The sequence below is a fragment of the Falco rusticolus genome, chromosome 1, assembly GCF_015220075.1.
Source record: "Falco rusticolus isolate bFalRus1 chromosome 1, bFalRus1.pri, whole genome shotgun sequence".
Taxonomy (NCBI): domain Eukaryota; kingdom Metazoa; phylum Chordata; class Aves; order Falconiformes; family Falconidae; genus Falco; species Falco rusticolus.
Genome location: NC_051187.1, coordinates 378813 through 403338, shown reverse-complemented (window position 1 = coordinate 403338; position 24526 = coordinate 378813). Strand labels below are relative to the sequence as shown.

General features: G+C 64.3%; 2 protein-coding genes across 5 annotated transcripts; both read left to right on the top strand.

Moving 5' to 3' along the window:
• Positions 1-56: 56 nt before the first annotated feature.
• SLC25A10 (solute carrier family 25 member 10) lies at positions 57-7262 on the top strand. Of its 2 annotated transcripts, XM_037402876.1 has the most exons (11): positions 57-169; positions 2505-2624; positions 2794-2908; positions 2991-3039; positions 3419-3460; positions 3911-3954; positions 4421-4491; positions 4596-4688; positions 4949-5026; positions 5116-5172; positions 6002-7262. In XM_037402876.1, exons 1-11 carry the CDS (start codon positions 80-82, stop codon positions 6101-6103), a joined length of 861 nt encoding a protein of 286 aa, XP_037258773.1. In that variant the 5' UTR covers positions 57-79; the 3' UTR covers positions 6104-7262. The 2 variants fall into 2 exon arrangements, with proteins under 2 accessions (XP_037258773.1, XP_037258765.1); XM_037402868.1 differs by having other exon boundaries at positions 4949-5172; positions 6002-6144.
• A 1518-nt stretch (positions 7263-8780) lies between these two features.
• On the top strand, positions 8781-19659 carry GCGR (glucagon receptor). 3 transcript variants are annotated; one of them, XM_037402849.1, is made up of 14 exons: positions 8838-9544; positions 16013-16174; positions 16477-16573; positions 16716-16823; positions 17048-17169; positions 17258-17364; positions 17542-17695; positions 17799-17919; positions 18002-18062; positions 18307-18376; positions 18539-18627; positions 18723-18861; positions 18982-19023; positions 19116-19659. In XM_037402849.1, the coding sequence occupies exons 1-14, from the start codon at positions 8942-8944 to the stop codon at positions 19410-19412; spliced, it is 2172 nt and encodes a 723-aa protein (XP_037258746.1). In that variant the 5' UTR covers positions 8838-8941; the 3' UTR covers positions 19413-19659. The 3 variants fall into 3 exon arrangements, with proteins under 3 accessions (XP_037258755.1, XP_037258746.1, XP_037258737.1); XM_037402840.1 differs by having other exon boundaries at positions 8839-9544; positions 17760-17919; XM_037402858.1 differs by lacking the exon at positions 16013-16174 and having other exon boundaries at positions 8781-9544; positions 17760-17919.
• The last annotated feature ends 4867 nt before the right edge of the window (positions 19660-24526 follow it).

The window sequence follows — 24526 nt, the reverse complement described above, 5'->3', positions numbered from 1 at the left end:
GCGGTGCCGCGATCCCCCGCCGGTAGTGGGGAGGGGGGGGGCGGGGCTGAGGGGCGGGGCCGCGTGCAGAGCGGCGCCGATGGCGGAGCGGCGCGTGTCGCGCTGGTACTTCGGCGGCCTCGCGTCGTGCGGGGCTGCGTGCTGCACCCACCCGCTGGACCTGCTCAAGGTGCGGGGGGGCGGGGGGCGGCCGGAGTGGCTCCGGGTGGATGGATGAGCCACTCGGGGGAGCCGGAGAATCTCGCCTAGGGGCAGGGGAGCGGCCGGGGGGACGCGGCTCTGAGAGGCTGGGGGCCGGGAACGGCTCTGAGGAGCCGGGGGTGGCTCTGGAGGGCGGGAACGGCGGTGGAGAACAGGAGAAACGGCTGCCGGGCGGCCGGTTTGTGGCTGTGAGGGGCCGGAGCGCGCGAGGAGCAGCCCTGGGCTGGGGGGTGGGGGGGTGCGGGGGCGCGTGAGCAGGCGACTTGGGGCGCCGGGGCACAGCGCTGGGGGGCCCGGGGCCGGGTGTGGGGCTGAGGGGATACGGCCCGGGGCTGTGGGAGCCCGGGGTGCCGGCCCCACGAGCTGTGCGGTGCGGGGCTGTGGAGGACGCCCGGGCCAGCCCTGCGCGGCGCTGGACGCGGGCCCGCTGGATCCGTGTCCTCCGGCCAAGGTGCCGGCGGGGCGCGGCGGGCGGCCCGGCATCCTGCTCCCGCACCACGGGCGCCGCGCGCAGCCGGGCACAACGGGCGGGGCGGCCGGGCGGGCTGCGGGGGTAGCGAGCCCGGGCCGGGGCCTGCCCTGCCTGCGGGACGGGCTCGGGACAGGCACCCCTGCCCACCGCACGGCACCGAGGGAGGGGAAGCCGCGCTGGGCGCGGGCCCAGCGGAGGAGCCAGCGCTGGCACGGGGGGACGCCGCGTCCCGGTGCTCGGCGTGTTGCCGTGCCCGGCTGGCCACGGCTGCCCATCGGAGGTGGCTGGCAGCCCGTGGGGGCTTGTGTAGCACGGCCTGGCAAGGCACTAAGAAGGGGAATTAGGCTGGCATATGCCGCCAGGTCTGCCTCTGTCTCCAAGCCAGTGTGATGGGTTTGACTTTGGGGCAGTGTCCCCATGCACTGTCCCCTGTGGATGCGTAGCCCCCATGTGCTCGGTGGCTTTGAGCCCAGGCCAGTCATCTGGTTTTGCCCGAGGGTTTGCACCTGAGTATTGAACACAGACCTGCCTTTGGCCCAGAGCTCGCCCACAGTGGGGACTGGTGCCAGGCATGGGGAAGCACAAGGGGCCTCGGGGTCTGGCAGGGCACGGGGCCAAGGGCGCTTTGCTGTACCTCTGGACCTTGGCCCCGGCGGGAGGCCCCAGCCAGCCCGGCTGTAGGATGCAGCCACTGGCCGCCCACAGGGACTGCCTGCCCTGCGGCAGTGACCACAGCACTGACCAGCTCCTCCCCTGTCCGCCTGCCTGCAGCCCTGGGGTGGCCAGGCAGCAGAGCACTTCTGGCATAGCTGTGCCCTGCCTGCCTGGTCCCCCTGCCCTGCGCTGCCTGGCAGCTGCTCACCCAGCTCCCAGCATGTCACAAGCTCTGGTCTCCGACATCCAAAATCCACCTGCTGGGGCTAAAGGCAGGCCCCTTCCCTGCCCCCCACTGCTGCCCTGCACAGGAGGCAGAGGCTGTTCCCAGCGTCCCGCTGTGTGTCCCACGCTCTGACCATGCTGGGGCTTCTCTAATGGGAGCCAGGCCTGGTCCCTGGCCAGCGGCCCTTTGTTCTCCTTATCTCCTGGGGCCTTTGACTCACATGTGATCTTCGCAGTGTGGGGCTAGGTGGTTATGCTCAGAACGTGCTCTGGCACCAGCCAGCACAGCTCCTCTGTCCCGGACAGCCCTCGCAGTCCCACTATCACTTCCTCTGGTGGTGGTGGGAAGTGTTGGGTTGCTGGGGTTGGGCAGGGGAGCACCTGAATGCCCAGGCTGTGGCCAGGAGTGCTTCAGAGCTACGGGGTTGTTTTCCTGCCTGTGCAATTCCTGTGGCTTGGGAGGAGGGGAAGCTGCTTCTAGAGGCCTGCCATTTCACATGACAAGGTTGTAGGCCATCAAGAGGTCCTGAATTAACTCATCCTGTTGTGGTCCCATCAAGCAAACCCACACTAGTTGCTTGCTTGCTCACGTGCTTCTGGATCCTCCCTGCCCCGATGTGGCCCGGGGCTACCACTTCATGTTGGGGCGTGCTGCTGAGGCCACTGAGGCGGGCAAGCACCTGGGAGGGACTGAGGGCAGGTTCCACAGCACTGCCCCTTCTCCTGCCAGCCTCCACCCCTCTGGTGCTGGGCTGGGCCAGTTCCCAAGTACTGCTTAGGCGTGGAGAGCCTGGAGCTATTGCTGTTTGCACAGAATCTCCTGTGCGAGTGCTGACAAGTTATCCTGATGAGCACTCGAGCAGCCATCGCTGCTCTGCTGCCCTGTGTTGTCCCATTTCTACCCAGCCCCAGCACTGGGCTGGTGTGCTGATGCTGCTGGACTCTGCCCCAGGTCCACCTGCAGACCCAGCAGGAGGTGAAGATGCGGATGATGGGGATGGCAGTGCGTGTGATCCGCACCGACGGCTTCCTGGCTCTCTACAACGGGCTCAGTGCCTCACTGTGCCGGCAGGTGAGTGCCACCATGCCCTGACAGTCTCTGGTCCCCCAGGGCCAGCGTGGAGCTCCTGCTGTGCAGCACTGCCCTCACTGTCTGGCAGCTGGGCTGGAGCTGACAGGCTGCCCTGAGCCACAGGGACTGGTGCCCAGCGGGACACAGCAGCTCATTCTCCCTCCTCCAGATGACGTATTCCTTGACTCGCTTTGCCATCTACGAGACCGCGAGGGACCACTTGGGCCAGGGCAGCCAGGGCCCTCCCCCCTTCTACCAGAAAGTGCTGCTGGGTGCAGTGGGAGGTGAGTGAGGGAGAGGGTCCCTCAGCCCCAGGCTCATTTGGGCTGGAGGAGCCCACTGACCCCAGGTCTTCTTTGCCCCTAGGTTTCACCGGCGGGTTCGTGGGGACCCCAGCAGACATGGTGAATGTCAGGTCAGTTCTGGGTGCTGCTGGTAAAAAAGAAGGCTTGTGGCTGGCAGGTGGCAGCGATGGGGATGGTGGGGTGCTCCCCAGGCTACGGACTGCTCTCCTGACCAGGCTGCCACTGGTTAGTGCCTGGTCCTGGCGGGGAGCTCTGTACCCAGTTGTTTTCTGCCATTTGATGTGACAGCCCCCAGCCACTGCATGGCCGTCTGGGGGGGCATGGGGCTGGAGGCAGCTTTCTGGTCCCTTTGCAAACAGGCAACACAATCCATCTGCTGGGCCTCTGGCCACTGCCCTGAGCAGGGGCAGCCCTGCCCCAGGTCCCTGGGGCTGAGGGGGGCAGCAGGGCACTGACCTCTGCCTCAGCCCGTGGTGCTCTGCCTTCCAGGATGCAGAACGACATGAAGCAGCCGCCCTCACTGCGCCGCAAGTGAGTGGGGTCCAGGACAGTAGACTGGGGGGCTCAGGTTCCTGGGAAGGCCAGGACAGTGGGGTGGGGGGCCTGGGCTCCCGGGGTGGGTGGTCAGGACAGTGGAGCGGGGGGCCTCGGGCAGTGCAGTCAGGGGCCAGGGCTCCCGGGAGGGCCAGGGCAGCAGCGGGAGGTCGGGAGGGGTGGGGGTTCTCAGGGGGCCGGGGCAGCAGGTCGGGGAGGGGTCTGGGGTCCCGGGGTCCGTGTGGCCGCGGCGGGGCAGGGCGTCCGGGTTCCCCGGGGGTCCGTGTGGCCGCGGGGGGGCAGCACCGCACCGGCAGCACAGCCCCGTGCCCGGGGGCGGCGGGGCCGGGGTCCAGGCCGCAGCCCCGGGAGCCGCCGCTGCCTGCTCGGAGCTGCCGGTGCTGGGGAGCCTCCGACCCTGACATCCTCCCCTCTCGCTCCTTCCAGCTATTCTCATGCCCTGGACGGCATGTACCGCGTCCTCCAGGAAGGTGAGGCTGTGCCAGCCAGGGCAGGGTGAGCCTGCCTGCTGCCTCGTTGCTGGCAGTGGGGAGCCGTGGCTGGGGTGCCCGCGGGTGCTTGCTCAGCTGGGGCAGGGAGAGGGGATGGAAGGGTGGCCGTGGGGCCCGTGACTCCAGGGGAGCCGAGGGCTATGCATCTGGCTGGGGCATGGGCCAGGCAGAGCTTGGCAGCCTGCCCGTACACCAGTGGGGAAAAAAAAGAGAGGCCTGCAGGAGCTGCTGTGAAGAAGCACAAGAGGGTGGGAGCAGGTGGGAAGGGGAATGAACAGCAGCAGGGAGGAGGCAGGGCTGTGCTGAAGGTTTTTTCTTTCCTGCAGCTTATTTGCTGTTCTGTGAGGAGTCCAGGACACAGACCAGGCAGGGAAGGAGGCTTCCGGGAGGAGGGAGTGTGAGTAATGTCCCAGGACTCTGCTGATCCCAATCTGTCTGTCCACAGAGGGCTTAAAGAAACTCTTCTCCGGAGCTACGATGGCATCCAGCCGAGGGGCCCTAGTCACTGTTGGGCAGGTAGGACAGCTCTGCTGGGCGGTAGGTGCCTGGGGTAAGGACAGGGGTAGTTCCTGGCATGGCGAGGAGTGGCGACATTTCACTAATACACTGTGTCTCCACAGCTGTCCTGTTACGACCAGGCCAAGCAGCTGGTTCTCACAACTGGGTTGCTGTCGGACAACATCTTCACTCACTTCCTGGCCAGCTTCATCGCTGTGAGCAGGGCTGGGTGCGGGGAGGCAGGACTGGGATGGGGTTTGCCTGCAGCCAGGCTCAGGTCCCCCAGGCTGAGGCTGCCAGAGGTGCTTCTTAGGGCTCTGATTAAGCAGAGCTGGGCTCAGAGGCTCCTGTGGGGCTCCCAGCCTGGAGCTGGTCCCAGGCAGGGCTCTGGGTCTCTCCAGTGACAGTGGCAGTTGCTGGCACCTGGGTCTGCTCTGTGAGCCAGAGCTGCTTGACCCTCTTTGACTCTCCCCAGGGCGGATGTGCCACTTTCCTGTGCCAGCCCCTGGATGTGCTCAAGACCCGCCTCATGAACTCTCAGGGAGAGTACCGGGTGAGCAGCCCATCCTGCCCACCTCCGCTCCCTTCGCACACTGGCCTCTGCCTCCCAGCACCACCTCATCTCTGTCTCTCTCACTCCAGGGTGTTACCCACTGTGCCATGGAAACTGCCAAGCTCGGACCCCTCGCCTTCTACAAGGTACCTAGCTGGGGCTGTGTGGGATGGGGTGGAGCCGGGGGAGACTGGGCTGGGCTGGGCTGGGAGCAGAGTTTAAGGCCCAGAACAGCTCTGGGGCAGGAGTCTTCCACACTCTGCTGCTGGCAGCCTTCATCTGCCAGCCCCTGCCTTGGCCCTGGGGCATTAAGAGCCATGGCCTCTTCTGGGCTTGCAGCCTGGGTCTGCGCACTGCAGCAGCTGCCCTCTTGTACCCATTGGGCTCCCAAACAGGAATGCAGGTATAGGCAGCAGTGCTCCAGCACTCGCTGGATGTTACTGACCAGCAGACACTGGTCAGCTCTTGCACCCTACGCACCTGGGCTTGGTGCAGTCACCTGTGTGTCCAGTCTCACTGCTGGTAGGGCTCCTGGAAAAGGGTTTCACGCCTGAAGTTTCTTCCAGATGCTGCCAGTCAGGCATTTTCCCTGTTACAGCCTGTCTGCTCATCTTCCCCAGGCAGCGTCCAACCCCCTTCTGCACTGGGGGCTGTGGGATCTGACCCAGGCTTCTACCAAGATTCTGTCTACGTAGTGGTGATGCTGGCACTGATGTGTTTGGGGGCAGAGGGGTGATGCATGATGCTGAGATCTGTGTGCACAGCAATGGCTGCAGTGCCTCCCTCACTGCCGTGGTAGTCTCTGCCTGCCACCAAGGCCCCAGCTCCATGCTGCATGCCCAGCGAACCACTCCCTGGTGCTTGCAAGCTCCTGCTGCTCCCTGTGGGTTGGGCTGCCGGGCACCCTTGGCCCTGATGGGGAAGCCCAGGGCTAGGCACACGCTGACTCTCCCCGTTCTTGCTGTCCCCTTCCAGGGCTTTGTTCCTGCTGCCATCCGGCTAGTTCCTCACACCATCCTCACCTTTGTCTTCCTGGAACAGCTGCGCAAATATTTTGGGATCAAAGTGATCACCTGAGTAGGAGGGACAGACCCTGCTTCACCCCAGGGGGGTGAGCATACAGGTCACTGCTGAGATCCCAGAACCCCTCTCTACTGTCTAAGGCCAGTGCTGCTCCTTTACCCCTCATCCCCACTCCTGTGCCTTGCCAGTGTCTGTGGCCAGGCAGTCCCAGACTCCCTTTTCCTGTCACCCCTATTCTCAGCATCTGTTACCTCTGGTATAGTCTTGGGCCCCTTGTCCCCTCTGCACTGTTGGTTTGGGTTTTTTTTGCTATCTTCCTTGTGCCCTCCTGGCCACAAGTTCTGTCTTTACCTCCCTCTTCCCTGTTCCTTGTGCACCTCCGGGAACAGAGGATCTGCCCTTCTGCCTCTCTGCCTGGTCACAGAGCCTATGGGGCTGGTGGGCCAGCAACCACGCTGCAGTGTCCCCCACACGCTGGGGGAAGCAGGGCAGCTGGCGGGTTCCCAGCCCCTCATGCAAGCAGGAGGGGGAGACACAGGTTTAGCGCTGTGAGGGCCTGTCCTCCCTCAGTGCCTCTGGCCCTGTGTGCTCCTCCACTGGGATCAGCACAACCTGGCATCCCCGCTCTGCTTCCTTCCTGGCCTCCCCCACCACCGCCTGCTTCAGCTCAGCCAAAACTCACCAGCGCCCAACGGCTGCTGGGCTCTTCAGGGATTGTGCCTCGTACCAATGATGACAGAGAACGGACCCCAGGGGGGAGTGGCAGCCCTTGGGCCACTCTGCGCTGCTGGCCAGGTGCAGGCTGGAGCCCTTCTCTCCTGGCCTGCCCTTGCCCAGGGCAAGGCTGGCAGCTGTGCCGCTGACCCCCACCCCAGCCAGGGCCAGGCAGCACCTGCTCGAGGACCTGGCACTCACCCACAGCACACTCACCCCGGCCCCCAGCCCTGGCCTTGAGTGAGGGTGTCCATCCAGCACTGTGCTGCAGCCTCACCCCCTCCTCAGCCCCTCACATTGGGGCAGACCCCCAGCCCCTGAGTGTGCCAAGGCTGCCTTATGGCCCTCCCTCACCCTGCACCATCCTGCCTGTGGGGGCTGCAGGCACCAGCCCTTCTGCCCTGTGCACCACTCTCTGTGCGTGGTCGCCCCAAGGGATCAAAGAACTGGAATATCTGTGACCTTAATATGTATTATAATAAACAGTAGTGCAAGTCCAGGGCCTGGTGTCCTGCTTGGGGGGCGGTGGGAGGGAGGATGCTGTGCTCCCTGCCATTGCACAAGGGCTCAGGCTGAGCTCTCCGAGAGTGGAGGGAGGAGAGCAAGGCTCATCCCCTTCTGCACCATGCCAAGCAGGGAGGTCTTCACCCTGTTCTATGTCCCCAGCCCCGAGGGCACATGTGCCCAGTGCCTCCCAGCCCTGTGCGGTGGGGAGCTGCAGGCCGGGCTCCCACACCAGCCCTGCTCTGAGCTGTGCCCAGCCTCGGCTGTGTGGGCAGCACCAGGGCAGAGCCATGCCGAGGGTGCCAGCCTCTGCCTCTTGGCAGGAGCTGCCTCCTGGATGTGATGCTAATTGGGCTCTAGCAGGTGGAACAGAGCCAGCCTGGGACAGCAGAGGAGTGAAAGCTCGTCACCTTAACGAAGTCTAATGATGCTGGCTGGCATCACTGCTTTGTTCCTGTGCCTGGCCCCATGTGAGAGCCACGGGCAGGTGAGCATGGGGAGAGCTGAGCCTGCTTTCCTTGTGAGGGGCTGGGGGCTGCCAGGCTGTGGTGGCCATGCCCCCAGCCACCCCAGCCCTGCTCCCAGGGCCAACGGGCACTGCTTGGTGCCCTCACAGGCACCCAGCATGGAGCAGGAGAGCGGTGGAGCTGCAGGGCCCTGCCCCGGCCAGCCAGCCATTGCCCTCCAGCAACATGGAGCCCTGCTCAGCCCTGTGCCAGCCAGCAGCAGGGATGTTCCAGCTGAGCCACCATCTCCCTGAGCTGCTGCACTTCTGGTACTTGCATGTGCTTTTCCCATGTCCCTTATAGCAGCTGAACTGTGCCACAGCTGCGCCAGCAGGATAGCATGTGCCAGACACAGCCTGGAGCACAGAGCGTCCGGCAGCTGCACAGTTCGGGCACATTTCTTATCTCTGAGCATCGGAAAACGAGAGGCCTCAGGACTATCGGCAGCCTGTTGCCAGTGGTGTTTGCACTCGAGTAGCTGGCTGGCCCCTCCTGAGCTCATCCTGCCCTCTGGCCCAGGCCTGTCCCCCGCCCCGGGGTAGCATGCCAAGCCCCAGGCCCTGCTGCCTCGGGGGGCTCCCCACAGGTCATCCCTTTGCCCACACCAGGCAGGGCTGGGGGCCTCTGATCCTTCCCACCGCCACAGCCGCCTCCTGACCCAGAGGGGTGTGAGGGCTGTCTCCAGGGGGCAGCCGTGGGTCTGACCCCCTCTTGGTGCTGGCAGGGCACCTGCAAGCCCCAGTGTGTGCCTAGGTGGCCCAGACCCTCTGTCTGCACCCACGGGACATCCAGCGCACGGGTGGCTGAGCGGAGCAGGAACCTGGTGCGGGGGGTCCGGGTGGGAGGATGCTCGGTGTCCCTGAGCTGCCACCGCCCGCACAGCCGCCACGGCCGTCGGCCCACAGGTGGGCTGCTGGCACCCCCGCGGCCGGGAGACCTGCCCAGGCCACGCTTCAGCCCCACACCCGGGGGGCGGGGGCGGGGCCCAGGGCGCTAGCTGCCGGGTGTGCGCGTGCCCGACCGTGCAGCGGCGGGACTGCCCGCGGCTGACACGGACTCGCCACCGCTGGCCGGACCGAGGGGGTGGCGGCGGCTCCCGGCTGCGTGGCTGCAGTTTGCCCGGGCGCGCGAGCGGGGCGAGCCCCGCTCCCGCGGCCGGAGCGGGGAGATGACGCCGGGAAACGACTCCGGGGAACCCCCCCGGGACCGCCGGGGAGCCCCGGGGCCCCGCCGCCTCGCTGGCGCCGGGGGATCCCGCCGGCACCCAGCAGGGGCTGCAGCGGACCCCCGGAGCCGCGGGAACCCCCGTCCCGCTCCTTTGGGGGGTCGGTGCGGGCCGGCTGCACGCACCGTTCCGCCCACCCCGTCCCCGCCGGCGAGCCGAGCCGGTGGCCGGGCGCGGGGCGGAGAAGCCAGTGGCGGGGGCAAGCGGCGGCGGCCACGCAGCTCCCGGGTGCGGCCGCCGGTGATGCGGTGCCGCAGGGGCAACGCCGCGCCGTGCCCAGCGCCGAGCACCCGGGACCGGCGGCTACGGGTGGGGCGGGGGTCACCGGGCTGCGCCCCCCCCGGGCTGACGGGAGGAGCGGGCCGGCGGGACGCGGCTCCTCGCCCGCGGTCCCTCCCCCCGCGCCGGTCCCTCCCCTCCAGCCGCCACAGCCACCGCCACCGCGGCTCCGGCAAAAGTTTTCGCCGGAGCGGCCGAGCGCGCCGGTCCCGGTCCCCGTCAGCACCGAGATGCGCCCGGGAGCCGCCGCGAGCCCAGCCCCGACAGGTATGGGGAAGGAGGGGGGGTTGGGGGGAGTGGAGCGCCTGTCCCCGCGGTCTCGGGGCTCCCCGTCCGGCGGGATGCCGCCCGCCCCGTCGCGTTGGATGTGGAGCCGGGTCGCAGCTGCGCATCCCCGGGGCCGCGGCTGGATCCCCCGGGAGTCCGGGGCAGCAGCTCCCGGAGCCGCCCGGTGCTGGGCGTTGGCCGCGGTGGGGCTGAGCCCCTCGGCAAGGGGTGTCCTGGGCCGGGGAGGTCCCAGCTGGGCTGTGCCCGTTCCCCCCTGAGCCGCTGCCTCGGGCGTCCCTGGGGAGGGGCTCTGGCCTTGGGCATCACGGCACCCCCGGATGCTGCCGTGGCTGTTGTGAGCCCCAGGCAAGTGATACCAGCCGGGCTCTGGCGCACTGGGAGCATCTCCTGGAGAAGCCCCTCGCTGGGATGGTGCCCGCTGGGTCTCCCTGCCGCGGGCACAGCAGTGCCTGCAGGTTTCTTTTCGAGGGGCAGAAGCAGGGGACGCTTTTCCAGCCTTCCCAGCACTCCCCAAGCTCTCCGGGTGTTGCAGGAGCCCATTGCGAGTGCCCTTTGTGACTCTGTCCCAAGCTCTGCTGTGTCAACACGGTGTTGGTAAATGGCTTTGTTTAACCAGGACATGTTGGGTATGTGACCTTGCCGCCCTCGTCGTTGCAAGCGCATCTCCAAAGCAGCTGCCGCGATCCCCTCTGCCTGGCGCTGTGCTTCCCAGCCCGGCTGCTCCCTCAGGGTGGCAAAGGAGAGGGGGGCACGCCGACGTCAGGGCAGCTCCCCTCGAGCTGCGGTGGCTGGACGGGCAGGGGACGGGGCATTCTGCTGCTGCCCAGCCAACGCTGCCGAGCATGCGTCCGCACCCTGTAATTCAGCCGCCTTGCCCCACACAGCGCTCAGCAGCACGTGTTGTGGGTGTCCTGACCCATGCCAAATTCAGTGCTTGCCCCTGTGATTTCCTTGGCTTTATCTGTGCATCAGCAGGAAAATTTAGGACCTGCAGGACCCCTCCTCGGCATGTTAGTGCTGCCCTAGCTGCCAGCTCTGTCCCTTCCCACCAATCCCTGCTCTGTTCTGCATGCTGCGGTGCAGATTTTTTTTAATGTTCTGTTGCCTGGAGAGGGGAAAAGAGAGAAGGCTGAACAGAAAAAAGGCAAAATGTGGATTAAAAATACTTAATGAAAAAATGTGACCATAAGCCCTAATCAGCAGTGCAGGGCTGAGACCAGCCACCAAGCACAGCACTGCTCCATGCACCTTGCTGTGCCGGGCAGGGGCAGGATCTGGGCAAGCCAGATGCAGGGGGTATGTGGTGGTCACTCTGCTCTGTCCCCCTGTGCTCCTCCATTGTATCTGCCCTGTCCTGAGTCCTGTCCTGGCCCTGGCCCTGCCCTGGCCAGAGCCCCGTCCTTGTTTACCCCAGCTCAGGAGCTCTGAGGAACATGGCTGCAAGCAGCAGGCACCAGTGGACGGCTGGGCACAAGTGCCACCCCATGGCACCTCCTGCCTCCGGCACAGCTGGTGGCTGGCCATGCCCAGGTGCTGCGGGAGCCTCGGGACAGGGAGGGACCATGCCAGGACCCTTTCCAGGATGAGCTGCTGTGTGCAATGTCCCTTGCACATCTGCACCTCAGCAGCGTCAGCTTTGGGCTTGCTGCCTGGTGGGGTACCGGGAGGTTGTCCCCAGCTCCATGATGACCACAGCATTCATTTGCAACATGAGCTGTTCTGGGGAGGCGGGTGCTGAGCTCCCAGTCCATGCATGCATGCGCACACGCCTGTCTGTGCTGACCTTTTCCTTGGCTTTTCCCAGTCCTGTGCTTCCCCTGTGACATGCTAACCACACGTGTCATGCCTTGTCTCCTGTACCATCCTCCTGTGCTTCATGGATTTTTGTGCAAAGTGAACAAGAAAAACCCCTTTCCCCAAGCCAGGACTGAGGTGCTGTGTGGCTCAGCATCCCCTTGCCAGAGCCTGCCAGGCAGCAAGGTTATTTGACCCCTACTCAGCTGTGCTTGCAGACGGCATTCCCTCTTTGGTACTGGGCAGCTGTGGAAGGTGTTCTTGGCCATCCCTTTCGGTAGCAAGGCAGTCATGGAGATGATGCAAAGAGTTTGTCCTGTTTGCATCCTGTGTTGCTGTTGACGAAAATGCTGTCGGGGTTGGTTTAGGTTTTCTTGGTCCAAAGTGACACAGAATCTGACATTGTTGGTGCCTGGTGACGTCGGCTCTATCCGTGTACCACTGCTCAGCATTTCCATAATCATGTAACTGTGCAAACGAGCTGCGGTCTTGCAGCATGAGGGCTGCTCCAGGCAGTTCAGCTGTTCCTCTGCTGCCAAAGTTCCTGGTACTCGTTTCACGGGGGAGGACTGGAGCAGTCGTGGGTCACAGGTGGGTCGCGGGAGGCATCCCGAGCTCGGGACAGGGACACAGCGTAGGGTGTGGATCAGACCTCCCAGGCCTCCCTACTGCCGCCATCTCCCCCCACCACTTGCCCTGCTTGCTGTGGTCCTGGGTGGAAAGTGGAGCAGCATCTGCAGGGCCAGGCTCGCTCTGGCATTGCATCAGCTCTGGCCCTGCACCGTCCCCTCCCTTGCCAAGTGCCGAAGCCCCTGCCGTGCTGGCTTGTAGCTCTGAGCTCAAAGCCAAAGCCAGCCGTGGAAAGCACTGCATTAGTGCACTGGGGGCTAACCCCTGTGTCTGGAGGGCATGCAGCCCCCCGCACCACCTCCCGCAAGTGGTGTGTTGGGCGCAGGGCTGCGCTTACAGGGAGTCCATGCTCCCAGCCCAGTTCCGTGGAGGGACCAGGCTGCCTTGGGCTGTGCCAGCTTCCCGGCACTTGTGCAGTGCTATGGCTGTGCCCGGGTGCTTCTGGGTCACGTTGCATATGCCCATGAGTGTCCCCACGGAGGATTTGCCGAGCTGCTGATCCATGTGGCAATCAGCCGCAGTGATCCCAGATGTGGATCTCATTCCCTTGCACGTGTGATGGCAGCTAGAGCTGGGTGCCAGCCGGAGGGGCCAGGGCAGCAAAATCCCCAGGGGAAGCCGACCTGGACGGGAGGAGGAGAGCGCCTCTCCCCCAGGCAGGGTTGGGCACTCAGTTGTCCATGGGGGTCCACGCCAGCACAGAGCTGCTGTCAGACAGCACAGAGGCTGCATACCCATGGGTGGGGGGACAAAATCCTGACACAAACCTGTTCCCATCCATTCCCTATGGCTTGGTACGATGCCGCAGCAGTGGCAGCAGCCCAACATTGCAGCATGCCCTGGTGCTCAGCTCACCCCATCACCCCCCCCCAGGCTGTGCACCCAGCCCCCTACCTGCCAGCACACCCTGGGCCGATGGCTGCCGCAGGGCCAGGGGCCACAGGGAAGCTGGTCAGGGGGGAGAGCGGGTTCTTGCTTTGCCCCCACCACTGCAGGAGTTGGCACCACTGGCTTGGGAAGGGCTCAGCGCACAAACACAGGCACCAGTGACCTCCCCACTCCCCCTACACAAGGGTAGATGATGGGGCTTATGTCTGACACCTCTGGACCCCCAGCACTAGGGCTGCTGGCATTGACCCCTTCCCTGTGTAGGTGCAGCTGTCCAGGGGCCGATTCCTCTTTCTTCCTCTCCCGTCACAGGCGTGAGGTCTCCCCTTTGTGGCTGCAGCAGTGGAGCAGCGCTGGGTGTTTGGAGCCCAGCCTCCGTGGGAGTCAGCAGCCGCAGAGCTGTGACACAGGAACACATCACATTGCCTAATGCCAGCGTGGGGCAAAAGTCCCCTGTGCACCCACTGCAGCATGGCACAGCCCCAGCAGATGCACCCACTTGCATGCTGGGCAACCTCTACTCAGTGCCTACGGCTCAGCGTGGCAGGGAGGCCCCCCAAAGCCTGGCCCAGCTGGGTGCTGGGTGCCAGGGCAGGAAAATGTGGCACCGGGAGCTGGTCGGGCACACCAGGGTGAGGGGAGGTGGTGACATGGAGTCGAGGCACCCCAAAGGTGCTGCCTCTGGCAGTGGGCATGGCTGAGAGGGGCTCTGGCACCAGTGGCCATGGCATCTCCAGCCAGCAGCGACCACTACTCTGAGCACTGCAGGCACTGATGCTGGGCAGTGCCAGCTCCCAGGGAGGTGCTCAGTGCTGCTGGTGGTCCAAGCCACCCCAGACCTCACCATTGCCACTGTGGAGGGCCCCCACTCCTTCCCTGCTACTGCCCATCTGTGGCGAACCAGGGACAAGTGGTCCACAGCTACTCCTGCACGCCCACGTGTCTGCTGGAAATAGCCTGCATCGCTGAGAGCGTGCCATGGGCTGGCCATGCTGCCGGGGGTTCCTTGCATCACAGGAGTGGGGGGGCTGGTGCGGGGCTGCGGCTGTGGGCAGCTGGGGCAAAGGGCCTAGGCAGGGCCCTGCTGTGCCGGGGGGAGCCCCGTGCTGGAGGCCAGGAGCGTGACGGCCGCATGTGCCAGGACCCCTCACCCAGTGCAGCCTGCCCAGCTTGGCTGCAGCAGGGCCCGGGGGCCGGGGGAGCTGCTGCCAGCCCGGGGGGAGTCTGGGGCAGAGGCCTCCCCACTGCTAAATCCCATCGCAGGCAGCTAAAAATAGCGACACCTCTGCCCCAGAGCTGACTCCTGGGCTGCACAGAGGGGCTGGCAGCGAATCGCTGCTGACCCACCATGCCAGGAGCAGCACTGCCTCTTGGGCCAGGATGCTCAGGGCAGGGGCCGGGCACCGGGGCCTTCCCACAGGGCTGGGTGGTGGGTGGCGGCAGGATGGGGCAGGTGGGGATGCTGTGTGGGGCTGGTGGGGTGACAAAGGAGAGGGATGCTGACGTGGGGCTGGCATGGAGACGAGGACAGGGATGCTGGCATGGGACTGGTGGGGTGACAAGGACAGGGATGCTGTGTGGGGCTGGCATGGGGACGAGGACAGGGATGCTGGCATGGGACTGGTGGGGTGACAAGGACAGGGATGCTAGTGTGGGGTTAGTGGGGTAACAAGGACAGGGATGCTGGTGTGGGCAGGTGGCCAGTGGGCTCCTACTGAAGGTCCCTGTTCCCAGAGCCCACCCAGTGAGGACTGTCCCAGGAGACAGTTCCTTCTGTCCTAGGAGTGTCTAAATAAGGCACGCGTCGGCAGGTCCAGCTCCAGGAGCTGCATCTGGAGCCCCACACTGATTAATGAGCTTCTCAGGCAGCTGCTTGCGACATGGTGAGTGGGTCTGCATGGAGGAAACACGACTTTCCCAGGGATAAAAATAGGCATGGGCAGAGCGGCGAGCCCTGGGAGCAGTGGCTGGCTGGGGCGCGTGGCGCTCCGGCGGGTGCCTGGTGGGGAAGCTGGGGGAATGATGCTGTAGTGTCTGTAGTGGCACTAGCACTGCTGTCTGTCCTGTCCCGTCCCTGCAGCTCAGCTGCTGGCACCCCACATGGCCGTGCCATGGGGCTGCCACCAGAATGGCCCCTTGTCGGAAGAGCTGAAATCCTGCTCAGGAGCCCCATAACCGGCTTAGGGGGATGGAGGGAATTACAGCTCCTCGTGAGCCAGGCTTTGTGTGGGAGTTCCCGGGCACCGTGTCAGACGAGGCACCATGTTGCTCGCCTGAGCTGGGGGTGATGGAGCCACAGTGGCAGGGCCAGGCAGAGCTGGTCCTGGGGCCATGGCAGCCCCGCGGGCTGAGCCAGGGATCCCTGCGGGTTAATGGTTAACTGCTGCAGGGCTGGCAGCCATCCCTGTCCCTGCCTGGTGGGGCTGCTGTCAGCTCCCTGGCCACCTCCATCCCTGGGTGGGTGCCACCACCGGCGAGACCTGCAGGGCCAGGACCAGGCTCCTTCCACCACTGGAAGCAGATCTGAAATCGGTGCTGCCCAAGCGGCAGCGGCGTGGAGGCAGTGGGGAGGGGAGGCAGCCCAGGCACCAGCCCTTGCCCTAAGAAGATGCTTAGGCATGAGGAGGGGTCCTGCTGGCCACCAGGGGTCCTGGGGTCTCAGGGATCAGCACCCATGTGCAGCTGAGCACCAGCACCAGCGTGGGGTGACCCCCTACCTGGGTCTGTGCACAAGGACGTCAGGGGCGATGTTGCCTTAGGGAGGTGCGAGGGTCTGCCCTGTGCAGGGGTGGTGTCCTGCATGTGGCTGTGTTCTGGCCAAGCAGGAGCTGGGGTGTTTGGCTTAGTGGGCAGAGGTGTGGCATGGCCACAGTTCCAGTGCTGTCCTGGGGAGCGAACGGCAGGTACTCAGCAGCTGATCTGCCTCGCGGGAAAACGCACAAACAAACAGCTGAACGGTAAAGCCAGTCAGGGTCGGGTGAGGACGGGGACAGGAGCATGGCTCTGTGACCAGGGCCGGCTCTGTGCCGGGGTGGCCTCCCTTCCAATGCCCGCCTGCACCAGGCCATGCGTGCCCTGGCTCAGCCCTGGACAGGTCCTGTCGCCTGCGCCCCCATGACCTGGTGTCTCGTGCAGGGTCACCCGTGCTCCATGGCCCTCGCTGCCAGGGCAGAGGAGCTGCTGAGGGCTGGTAGGAAGGCAGGTGCCCTGTACTGCTCCCCATGCAGCTTGCAGCCCGGTGGAGGGATGTCCCGGCCACGTCTCCTCAGCTTCCTGCTGCTGCTGCTCTGCTGCCAGGTAAGGATGTGACGTCCCACATGATGGGGCTCTGTCCCACCACCCGGTCTGCTGCCAACCCCTGAGCTGCCGGTGGGCCACCCTTGCCTGCAGCAGCTCCTCACCACGGCATGTGGTGCAGCAGCCGGTGCCCTCTCCTGCCTGCCCTGCCATCCACATGGCATGGCACAGCATGGCACAGCACAGCATGGCACTGCATGGCAAGGCACTGCACGGCGTGTCAGCCTGCACTCACCCATGCCTGTCCTGGAGCGTCCTGGAGCTGGGGGGCAGGGTGCAGTGATGCTCCCCTGTGCCCCCAGGGCCCCTCTGCCCAGATCACAGATTACCTCTTTGAGAGCTGGAAGGCGTACAGTGAGGAGTGCCAGCGCAACATGAGCCGCCTGCCCACACCCACAGGTGAGAGCCAGTGCGGGTCCCTGTGGGACAGGGACCAGGGCCAGAGGGGCCGGCATGGGGTCTGGCTCCTGGCTCCCTTCGTGGGTGTCGTGAGGCCGAGGGTGGCACCGCGTAGGTGGCACCGTGTCCTGTCCCTCCGCAGAGCTGGTCTGTAACCGCACCTTCGACAAGTTCTCCTGCTGGCCCGACACACTGCCCAACAGGACTGCCAGTGTCCCCTGCCCCTGGTTCCTGCCCTGGTACCAGAAAGGTAACGGTCGAGGTGGTGCGTGTGTGCATGGGGGTGTGCATGTGGGTCAGTGTGCATGTGTGTGGGTGTGCATGTGCGTCAGTGTGCATGCGTGTGGGTGTGCCTGTATGTTGTGTGCACACACATGTGTGCATGTACTGCTCCAGGCGGTCACAGCCAGGCAGCACACCATGCCAGTGGTGGCTGTGGGGCCCAGCACACCCTATTGCCTGCTCCTCTCGCAGTGAAGCACAGACATGTCTTCAAGACCTGTGGGCCAGATGGGCAGTGGGTAATGGGCCCCCAGGGACAGTCCCTGCGCAATGCCACGCAGTGCGAGCTGGACGCAGAGGATCTGAAGGTGCAGGTGGGTGAGCTGGAGGGCAGCCAGTGTGGGGCTCCTTGCCCTGCCTGCCCTGCCTTGCCCTGCCCTCACTTTCTCCCTCCCTCTCCAGGAAAACTTTGCCAAGACCTACGGCAGCTTCAAGGTGATGTACACTGTGGGGTACTCAGTGTCACTGTGTGCACTGCTCCTCGCCCTGGCCCTGCTGCTGGGCTTCAGGTAGGGGTGTGGGCATGGCTGCCCAGCTGGGGGGCAGGTGCGTGCCATTCCAGGGGGCAGGAGTTGGGGGGCCGGTAGAACCTGTGCTAGGAGCCCAGGGGCAGGAGATGGGGGGCAGGTGGGGGCCATGGCCAGGGTCTGGGCACAGACACTGACAGCAGCTCCCCGTGTCTGCAGCAAGCTGCACTGCATGAGGAACTACATCCACATGAACCTCTTCGCCTCCTTCATCCTGAAGGGTGTCTCCGTGCTGGTCATCGACGCCCTCCTCAAGACCCACTACAGCGACAAGATTGACGACTACAACGTGCACATCTGGCTGAGCGACGAAGTGAGTGGCGGGGCTGGTGGGGCCGGGGGCATGGGCTGTGCGTCAGCCCTGACGCTGCCCACAGGCAGCTGCAGGCTGCCGGGCGGCCACGGTCTTCATGCAGTATGGCATCGTGGCCAACTACTGCTGGTTGCTGGTGGAGGGCATCTACCTGCACAACCTCCTGGTGGTGGCCGTCTTCTCTGAGAGGAGCTACTTCACCCTCTACCTGTGCATTGGCTGGGGTGAGTGCAGGCAGGCTGGCTCCCTGTCCCCTGACCCTGTCCCCACCGTGCCTCACCTGCCCCTTGCCCGCCTCCCCTCCAGGAGCGCCCATGCTGTTCCTCATCCCCTGGGTCATCGTGAAGTTCCTCTATGAAAACATCCAGTGAGTACCAGCCCATGCAGCAGGTCTGCAAGTGTGCAGGGCAGGGGTGGGTGCACGTGGGACACACTGAGGCATGGTGGGGATGGTGTGACAGCCCCGGAGAGGCTCCACACCATCACCCCATGCAAGGAGCAGGTTGCCAAGCCATGGCATTTGCTCACCTGGGGCTGCTGATGCCAGGCCAGGCTCTAGCAGCTGCCCAGACAAAAGGCTGCCCAGCAGTCCCCATCCCTCCCCTCTGCAGGTGCTGGACCACCAACAACAACATGGGCTTCTGGTGGATCCTTCGCTTCCCTGTGTTCTTGGCCATCTTGGTGAGTCTGGGGCTGCAGCTCTGCCCACCACAGCTCCTCACGCAGCATCTGCCAGGGCCCCAAGCCTGCTGCCAGGGGGGCTGCCCTGGGCTGGGGCTGAGCTGGCCTGCCTGCCCCTGCCCTGCCTAGCTCTGCCCTTCATGGCTCACCACTCCATTGTAGATCAACTTCTTCATCTTCATCCGCATCATCCAGATCCTCGTCTCCAAGCTCCGTGCGCACCAAATGCGCTACACTGACTACAAGTTCAGGTGGGCTGTGGGCACAGCCCCCGCCCTGCAGGCCTGTGGTGCCTGCGCTGGGGCGTGTGTGTATACCTTCATGCTGACAGGACCCCTCTACACAGGCTGGCCAAGTCCACCCTGACACTGATCCCGCTGCTGGGCATCCATGAAGTGGTCTTTGCCTTTGTCACGGATGAGCATGCCCAGGGCACACTGCGCTACGTCAAGCTCTTCTTTGACCTCTTTCTGAGCTCCTTCCAGGTAAGCCCAGCCCCACGCGGGACTGGCCCTCTGCAGAGACCCTCTGTCTCAGGAGGGACCAGACCAGGGCTGGGGTCAGGGTCTGGCCATGCACATCACACCTCTCCTCCCCCTGCCCAGGGGATGCTGGTGGCCATCCTCTACTGCTTCGTCAACAAGGAGGTGAGCAGGATGGTGTGCGAGTGGGTAGCTGGTGGGGGGAGGCCTCGGGCAGCCAGTGAGCACGGGGCCACACTGACAGCGGCTGCCCACAGGTGCAGGCAGAACTGCTGAAGAGGTGGCAGCGGTGGAAGCTGGGGAAGGACCTGGCGGAGGAGTACAAGCACACCTACAGCCATGCACCCAGTGCCCGCAATGGCGCCGGCAGCGCCTGCGAGAAGCACCAGCTGGTGAGCGGCTGTGCTAACGGGCTGGGGCGCAGCCCAGTACCTGCGCACCCCGGCACCCGCTACCTCGAGAGGACCGGCCGTAGCACCGCTGAGCACCTCCCACTGGGGGACCGGCACCACTGCTACGAGTTCCCTGAGACCACGGCCGAGAGCCACTTCTGAGCCCACAGACAGAGTGGGAGCGCTGTGCCAGCCCCACTGCCACAGGCCAAGCTGGCTGGGGCAGCCACTGCCTCCCTCCCCAGCCCCGTCCTCCTCTGGGCACTGCGCAGGCTGTGTGGGACCCTGCCCACCCCGGTGAGGATGCTGTGCCGTGCCAGATGTGCACGGGACAATGGATGCAGCTGGGCCAGCTGCGGGTGAGGCATGGCGAGCAGGACCTGGACTGCTGTGGGGAGGGGATCTGTGGGGTGGGGGGAATCTGTGTGGGGGTGGGGGGTGGGGGTTCATCCTGTGGTGCTGCCCTCATGCGCCTTTGAGACCCTGCGCAGTGCTGTAATTTATCTGTTGTAACTGTAAATAGGTGTGGGCCCGTGCTGGGCTGCAGGGCCAGCTCTGCCTGTGTGTGCCTCTCTGTCTGGGGTGTGGGGACCAGGGATGCTGTGGCCCCAGACTGCGCCCCCAAGCACCCATGGGTATGCATGGGGAGCTGGGCCACCCGGCATGGATGGGCTGCACCAGAAGACAGTTCTGCTGCCTGCCCCACAGCCCTGCTGCCTGCCCTGCTGCCTGCTGCTGCCTGCCCCACAGCCCCACGCAGGTGAGTGAGGCAGCAGCCACTGCCGTGCTGCCGGGGCTCCAGCTCCCCGCCAGCACACACTCTCCTCTGGCTGCTAATTGGCTCTGTCCTCTCACTGCCAGCAGCCCTTAATTAAATCATTTGGCTCTGCCCGCTGGCACCCCAGCTCTCCTGGGAGCTGGCCCAGGCCACCGGCTGGGCAGCCGCTGCTGGCAGCTCTGCCCAGTGTGAGCAGCACCATGGGGTGCGGGGCCGTGGGTGCCCCTGTGCCGCAGGCCCACCGCTTGGCTGCCCGTGGTGGGGAGGGAGCTGGGCGAGCCAGCACCCTAAGAGGCTTGTGCTGCGCACATGAATGCTAAGCCCGGATGCCGCGGCTTTGGGCACCACAATCATCTGGTGTGCAGGGATTAGGCATGTGCATGTCCCCAGCAGGGGACACCCTAGCTGACAGCCAGCCACCCTGCTGTGACCCCCTGCCACCCATGGGCCCTGGGTCAGGACACTGCCTGTCACCCAGAGCAGCCAGCCCTGCCCGGCCCCAAGCAGATGATGAGTCCTGGCTGTCTGGACCTCATGCGCAGCCTGGCACAGGGTATGTGATGAGCGGGGCGAACACTTGGAGCCGTGCCCCAGCAGCCATCGGCAGCCCCATGCAGTAAACAGTAGCGCTGGGCTGCCCACCAAATCCTACCCTGTCCCAGCATCACTTGCACTGTCATGGCTCCAGGCATGCCCACCCACGCAGGATGGCATGAGGGACAGCAGCAGCCACACTGTCTGTCTGGGGGGTGGGTGGTCCCAGACCACTGCGAGGGCGTCAGTGAGGCTGGCCATGGCACCAGGAGGGCATGCCCACAGTGCCGGCCCTGGCTGCTCAGCGCCACACCAAGCACGCAGTAATTTTCCTCTGTTTACTTGACAACTCGCCGCCTGCCCCAGCCGAGTGGGGAGCCGGCATCTGGGGGCCAGTGCTTGCAGGCAGCGAGGACGTGGGACGGAGGGGTCTGGCCACGGGGACGGGAGCTGCGAGGCTGTGGCAGCAGTGTCGTGGGGCAGCGCACTGCTGTGGGGCTGAGCAGGCAAGGAGAGGGGAGCGCAGGGGTCGGGGTCTGCCTGGGCCCCCAGGTGCAGGGACTGGGATGGGGATGGGGACAGGGACAGACCCTGCCCAGAGCCACCGTGCTGGAGCTGGCCAGGGCAGCCCCCACGGAGCTGCTGGCCCCCACGGCCCGCTGCCGTCACTGCGGCCTCCTGAAGTGGTAACGAGCCTAATTGAGGCAAATTGCTAGAGCACGAAGCGGTTTCTGGGAAGGTAAATATGGTCATCGCCCGGCGCCGGGCCCTGCGCCTGTTGCTGCAGTGTTGCCATGGAAACACCCCACTGTCATCTCCCGTGACACCCTGCCGGAGCCAGGCTGGCCCCACAGCATCAAAGGCACCAGACGCCCAGACCCTGCCCAGGAGGGCTGATGTGCAGTGCCAGGGTCCCACATGCACCACAGTGTGATGGGGACCCCTGGCCAGCCTGCAGGGTGTCCCTGTGTCCTCTGTGGCTGTGCCCCACAGCCCCATGGCCCCCTGTCCCCCACACAGCCCCTTGTCGTGCCCTGCCATCCTGCCCGCAGGTTGGGTCTGGCACCCCAAGGGGTCTGTGTTGGTGGCAGCAGATCCCCATCCCCATCCCTGTCCTTGTTGGGGCTGGCCGGGGGTCAGAGCTGGCAGCACCAGGCACAGCCCCAAGCAGGGACGGTGTCTGCCGGTGGGCAGCAGCCTCGTGCAAGCACCAGATGTCTGCCCGTGCCAGGGCCCATTGGAGCACATCCCTGCAGCACCTGCTGCCAGCCTGGCTGCCACCCCGAAGCTGGGGCACTGCCTATGCCACAGGGCTGAGCCTGCAGCCCCTGTGCCCTGGTTGTCCCCTCAGTGCTCCGGCTAGCAGCTCCGACCTGTGGCCAGTGGCTCCCCAGCATATATGGACCCCCCAGGACACACGGGGGTGGAAGAAGCTGTCTGTGCCCCTTGCCCCGGGGACCCTGCTGGGGCCACAGTGAAAACTGGGGCTGGGGGACCCCTTCCTGCTGTGGCCTGTCACTGCCCACGGTGGCCGTCACCTCTGCGTGCACCCTGACAGCACCCTGGGGTGCACAGCCTGCACAATGCGCACACACACGGGCACAGATCTCAGCTGTCTGGTGGGAGCCGCCTGGTCCCAGTGACCGGTGGAATGAAGACGCTGCCACCAGCCCACATGCCCTAGGCAGAGACTCACTGAATCACAGAATGGGTTGGGTTGGAAGGGACATTTAAAGGTCATCCAGTCCAACCCCTGACACAAGCAGGGACATCTTCAACTGGATCAGGTTGCTCAGAGCCCTGTCCAACGTGACCTCGAATGTCTCCAGGGATGGGGCATCTACCACCTCTCTGGGCAGCCTGTGCCAGTGCTGCACCACCCTCAGCACAAAAATTGTTTTTCTTAGAGGTGCCTGGGGGGGGCTGAGGCCAGACTCAGCTGCAGTGCGAGTCCCTGGCTGTGGGGCTAAACCCAAGGCACAGAATGGGGCTGGAGCAATAAATCGCCACCCACTGCCCGACCTGGCCTGCCCGTGGCTGCAGCCAGGCGCCCTGGGGCCACCGCGCCTCACAGGATTACTCCCACTTTATCAAGGGAATTGAGCACCACAAATTGGTCTTCTAAGTAGATTCTGCCTGCTGCCATTCCCTCTTCCCACTGCTTAATTCAATGATACAACACATACCTCTCTTCCTCCCACCATTTAATCTAATGATAAGCACCATATCCGAGTCACAGGGAAAATAATCCCTTGTCGAGTTTGATTTTTATAGGTAAACAGCCTGATTTCTCTGGCCTGCAGCCTCCCCCTCTTGCAGGGGCACCCCACCGCCACCTGACTTCCACACTTGTGCGCCACCTCACAACCCTCACCACTGGTTTGTTATTAGTCTTCATAAAAATTGCCTGTTTATAGAATGATTTTTGTATGACATTTCATTAGAGTTTGAGCTACTGCTTTGTCTCCAGCTTTACAGTGCCCAAGCCAACAGAAAAACAAGGCAGAGGTCGGCGGGGTCGGGCTGCAGGAACCCCGGTACATGCCTTGGGGGGTCGGGAATACTGCTGCAGCTCCCAGGACAGCCCTAGCAGAGATCTGCAGCATGGGTGCAGCCGCAGGGAACAGTGCCGGGTTCTGCAGCAGCTGGCCAACAGCCTGCCTGGCCTGGAGAGGGAGAGGGGCACCGCAGAGCCTGTCCCACACCAGGCTGTGAGCCTGGCCAGGCACAGGCAGAGACGGCTCTGCCCGGCATCGGAGCACTGAGCCAGCCCACTGCAGCTCTACGTGCTGGAGCCCAGGGGCACAACCTGCAGACAAGCTGCTCAGGGGCTGCTGCGGTTCGGCTGTGCCAGCAGCGCAGGGCCAGCTCCCGGCATGTCTGGGCAGCTCTTGCCGATGTGTGCAGCCCCGTCCTGCTCGCCCCCCCCCCCCCCCCCGGGCACTGCACCACAGGGGTCCCCCAGCCAGCTGGCTGGGATGGGGCACTTTCCTCCGGCACTGCCGGTCCCACTGGAGCCCCTTCCCATCCCCTCAGGACACACAGCTCCGGATGTGCTCAGGGGTTCAAGCCAGTTCAGCCACACTCATCTGCCATGCTGCTCAGACATGGGGCACACCACGGGGCCCGTCCTGCCGGAAAAGTCGAAGAAGAACGGGAACAGCCAGTGGTAACCATCACCTTTTGCCCCTGCTTCCCCAAGGGCACTCACTTCCCACCAGCCACTGGGAAGTGGGGCCTGGCAGCACCAGGACAAGGGACCGGGCCCAGGGGTGGCTCTGACAGAGTTGGCAGCAACAGGAGCTGAGGCACTGTCCCGTTGTGCCAGAACCAGACGGCACACTGCATGCCCCAGGAATGTTTTGGTGATGGGAGGTAAACAGGGTCGTGGCTAAGTGTAGAGATGCACTTGAGAAGAAATTCTAGCAATGCTAAGTATAGTTTAAATGCCATTAAAGTAGAGGAGGGAAAAGGATACGAGTGTATTAATAGTCTCAACATTTAAATCTTTGGTCCAGCGACAGCTCCTAGGATGCTGGCTCGCAGGAGGGCTGCCAGAGCCCAAGGGCATTGTGCTACCAGGACACAGCGCCAGGCTGCACATGCCTGCGGTGAAATTAAGAGCCCAGAGCAAGTGCAAGATGACTTCTGGGAAAAAAAAAAAAAGAAAGAAAAAAAAAAAAGAGCAATAAAAGTAAGAGGCAGCTCCTGCTCTCTGTTACTTCTTAGGATTTGGTCAGGCCTGAAAAGGCATGGAAAGCCCTGGACTTTCTTGCCAGGACTGAAATCTAAAATGGAAAACGCAGGGCTTCAACAATAAAATAGGAACGTTTTTGAAGTCTAAAAAAGGGAAGAACAAGGGCCCTGCACCAGCAAGGCAGCAGGTGCACACAGGCCAGCGCCGATGGAGCAGCAGGCACAGGCAGCCAAGGAACCAAGGGGGGAATTGGGCAGGGAACAGCTC

Coding starts and splice junctions, on each gene's coding strand:
- GCGR (XM_037402840.1), top strand. CDS start 8,942: ATGACGCCGGGAAACGACTCCGGGGAACCCCCCCGGGACCGCCGGGGA. Junction 9,545..16,012: donor CGCGAGCCCAGCCCCGACAG/GTATGGGGAAGG, acceptor TGTCTCGTGCAG/GGTCACCCGTGCTCCATGGC. Junction 17,696..17,759: donor ACATCTGGCTGAGCGACGAA/GTGAGTGGCGGG, acceptor CGCTGCCCACAG/GCAGCTGCAGGCTGCCGGGC.
- SLC25A10 (XM_037402868.1), top strand. CDS start 80: ATGGCGGAGCGGCGCGTGTCGCGCTGGTACTTCGGCGGCCTCGCGTCG. Junction 4,689..4,948: donor TCCTGGCCAGCTTCATCGCT/GTGAGCAGGGCT, acceptor GACTCTCCCCAG/GGCGGATGTGCCACTTTCCT. Junction 5,173..6,001: donor GACCCCTCGCCTTCTACAAG/GTACCTAGCTGG, acceptor GTCCCCTTCCAG/GGCTTTGTTCCTGCTGCCAT.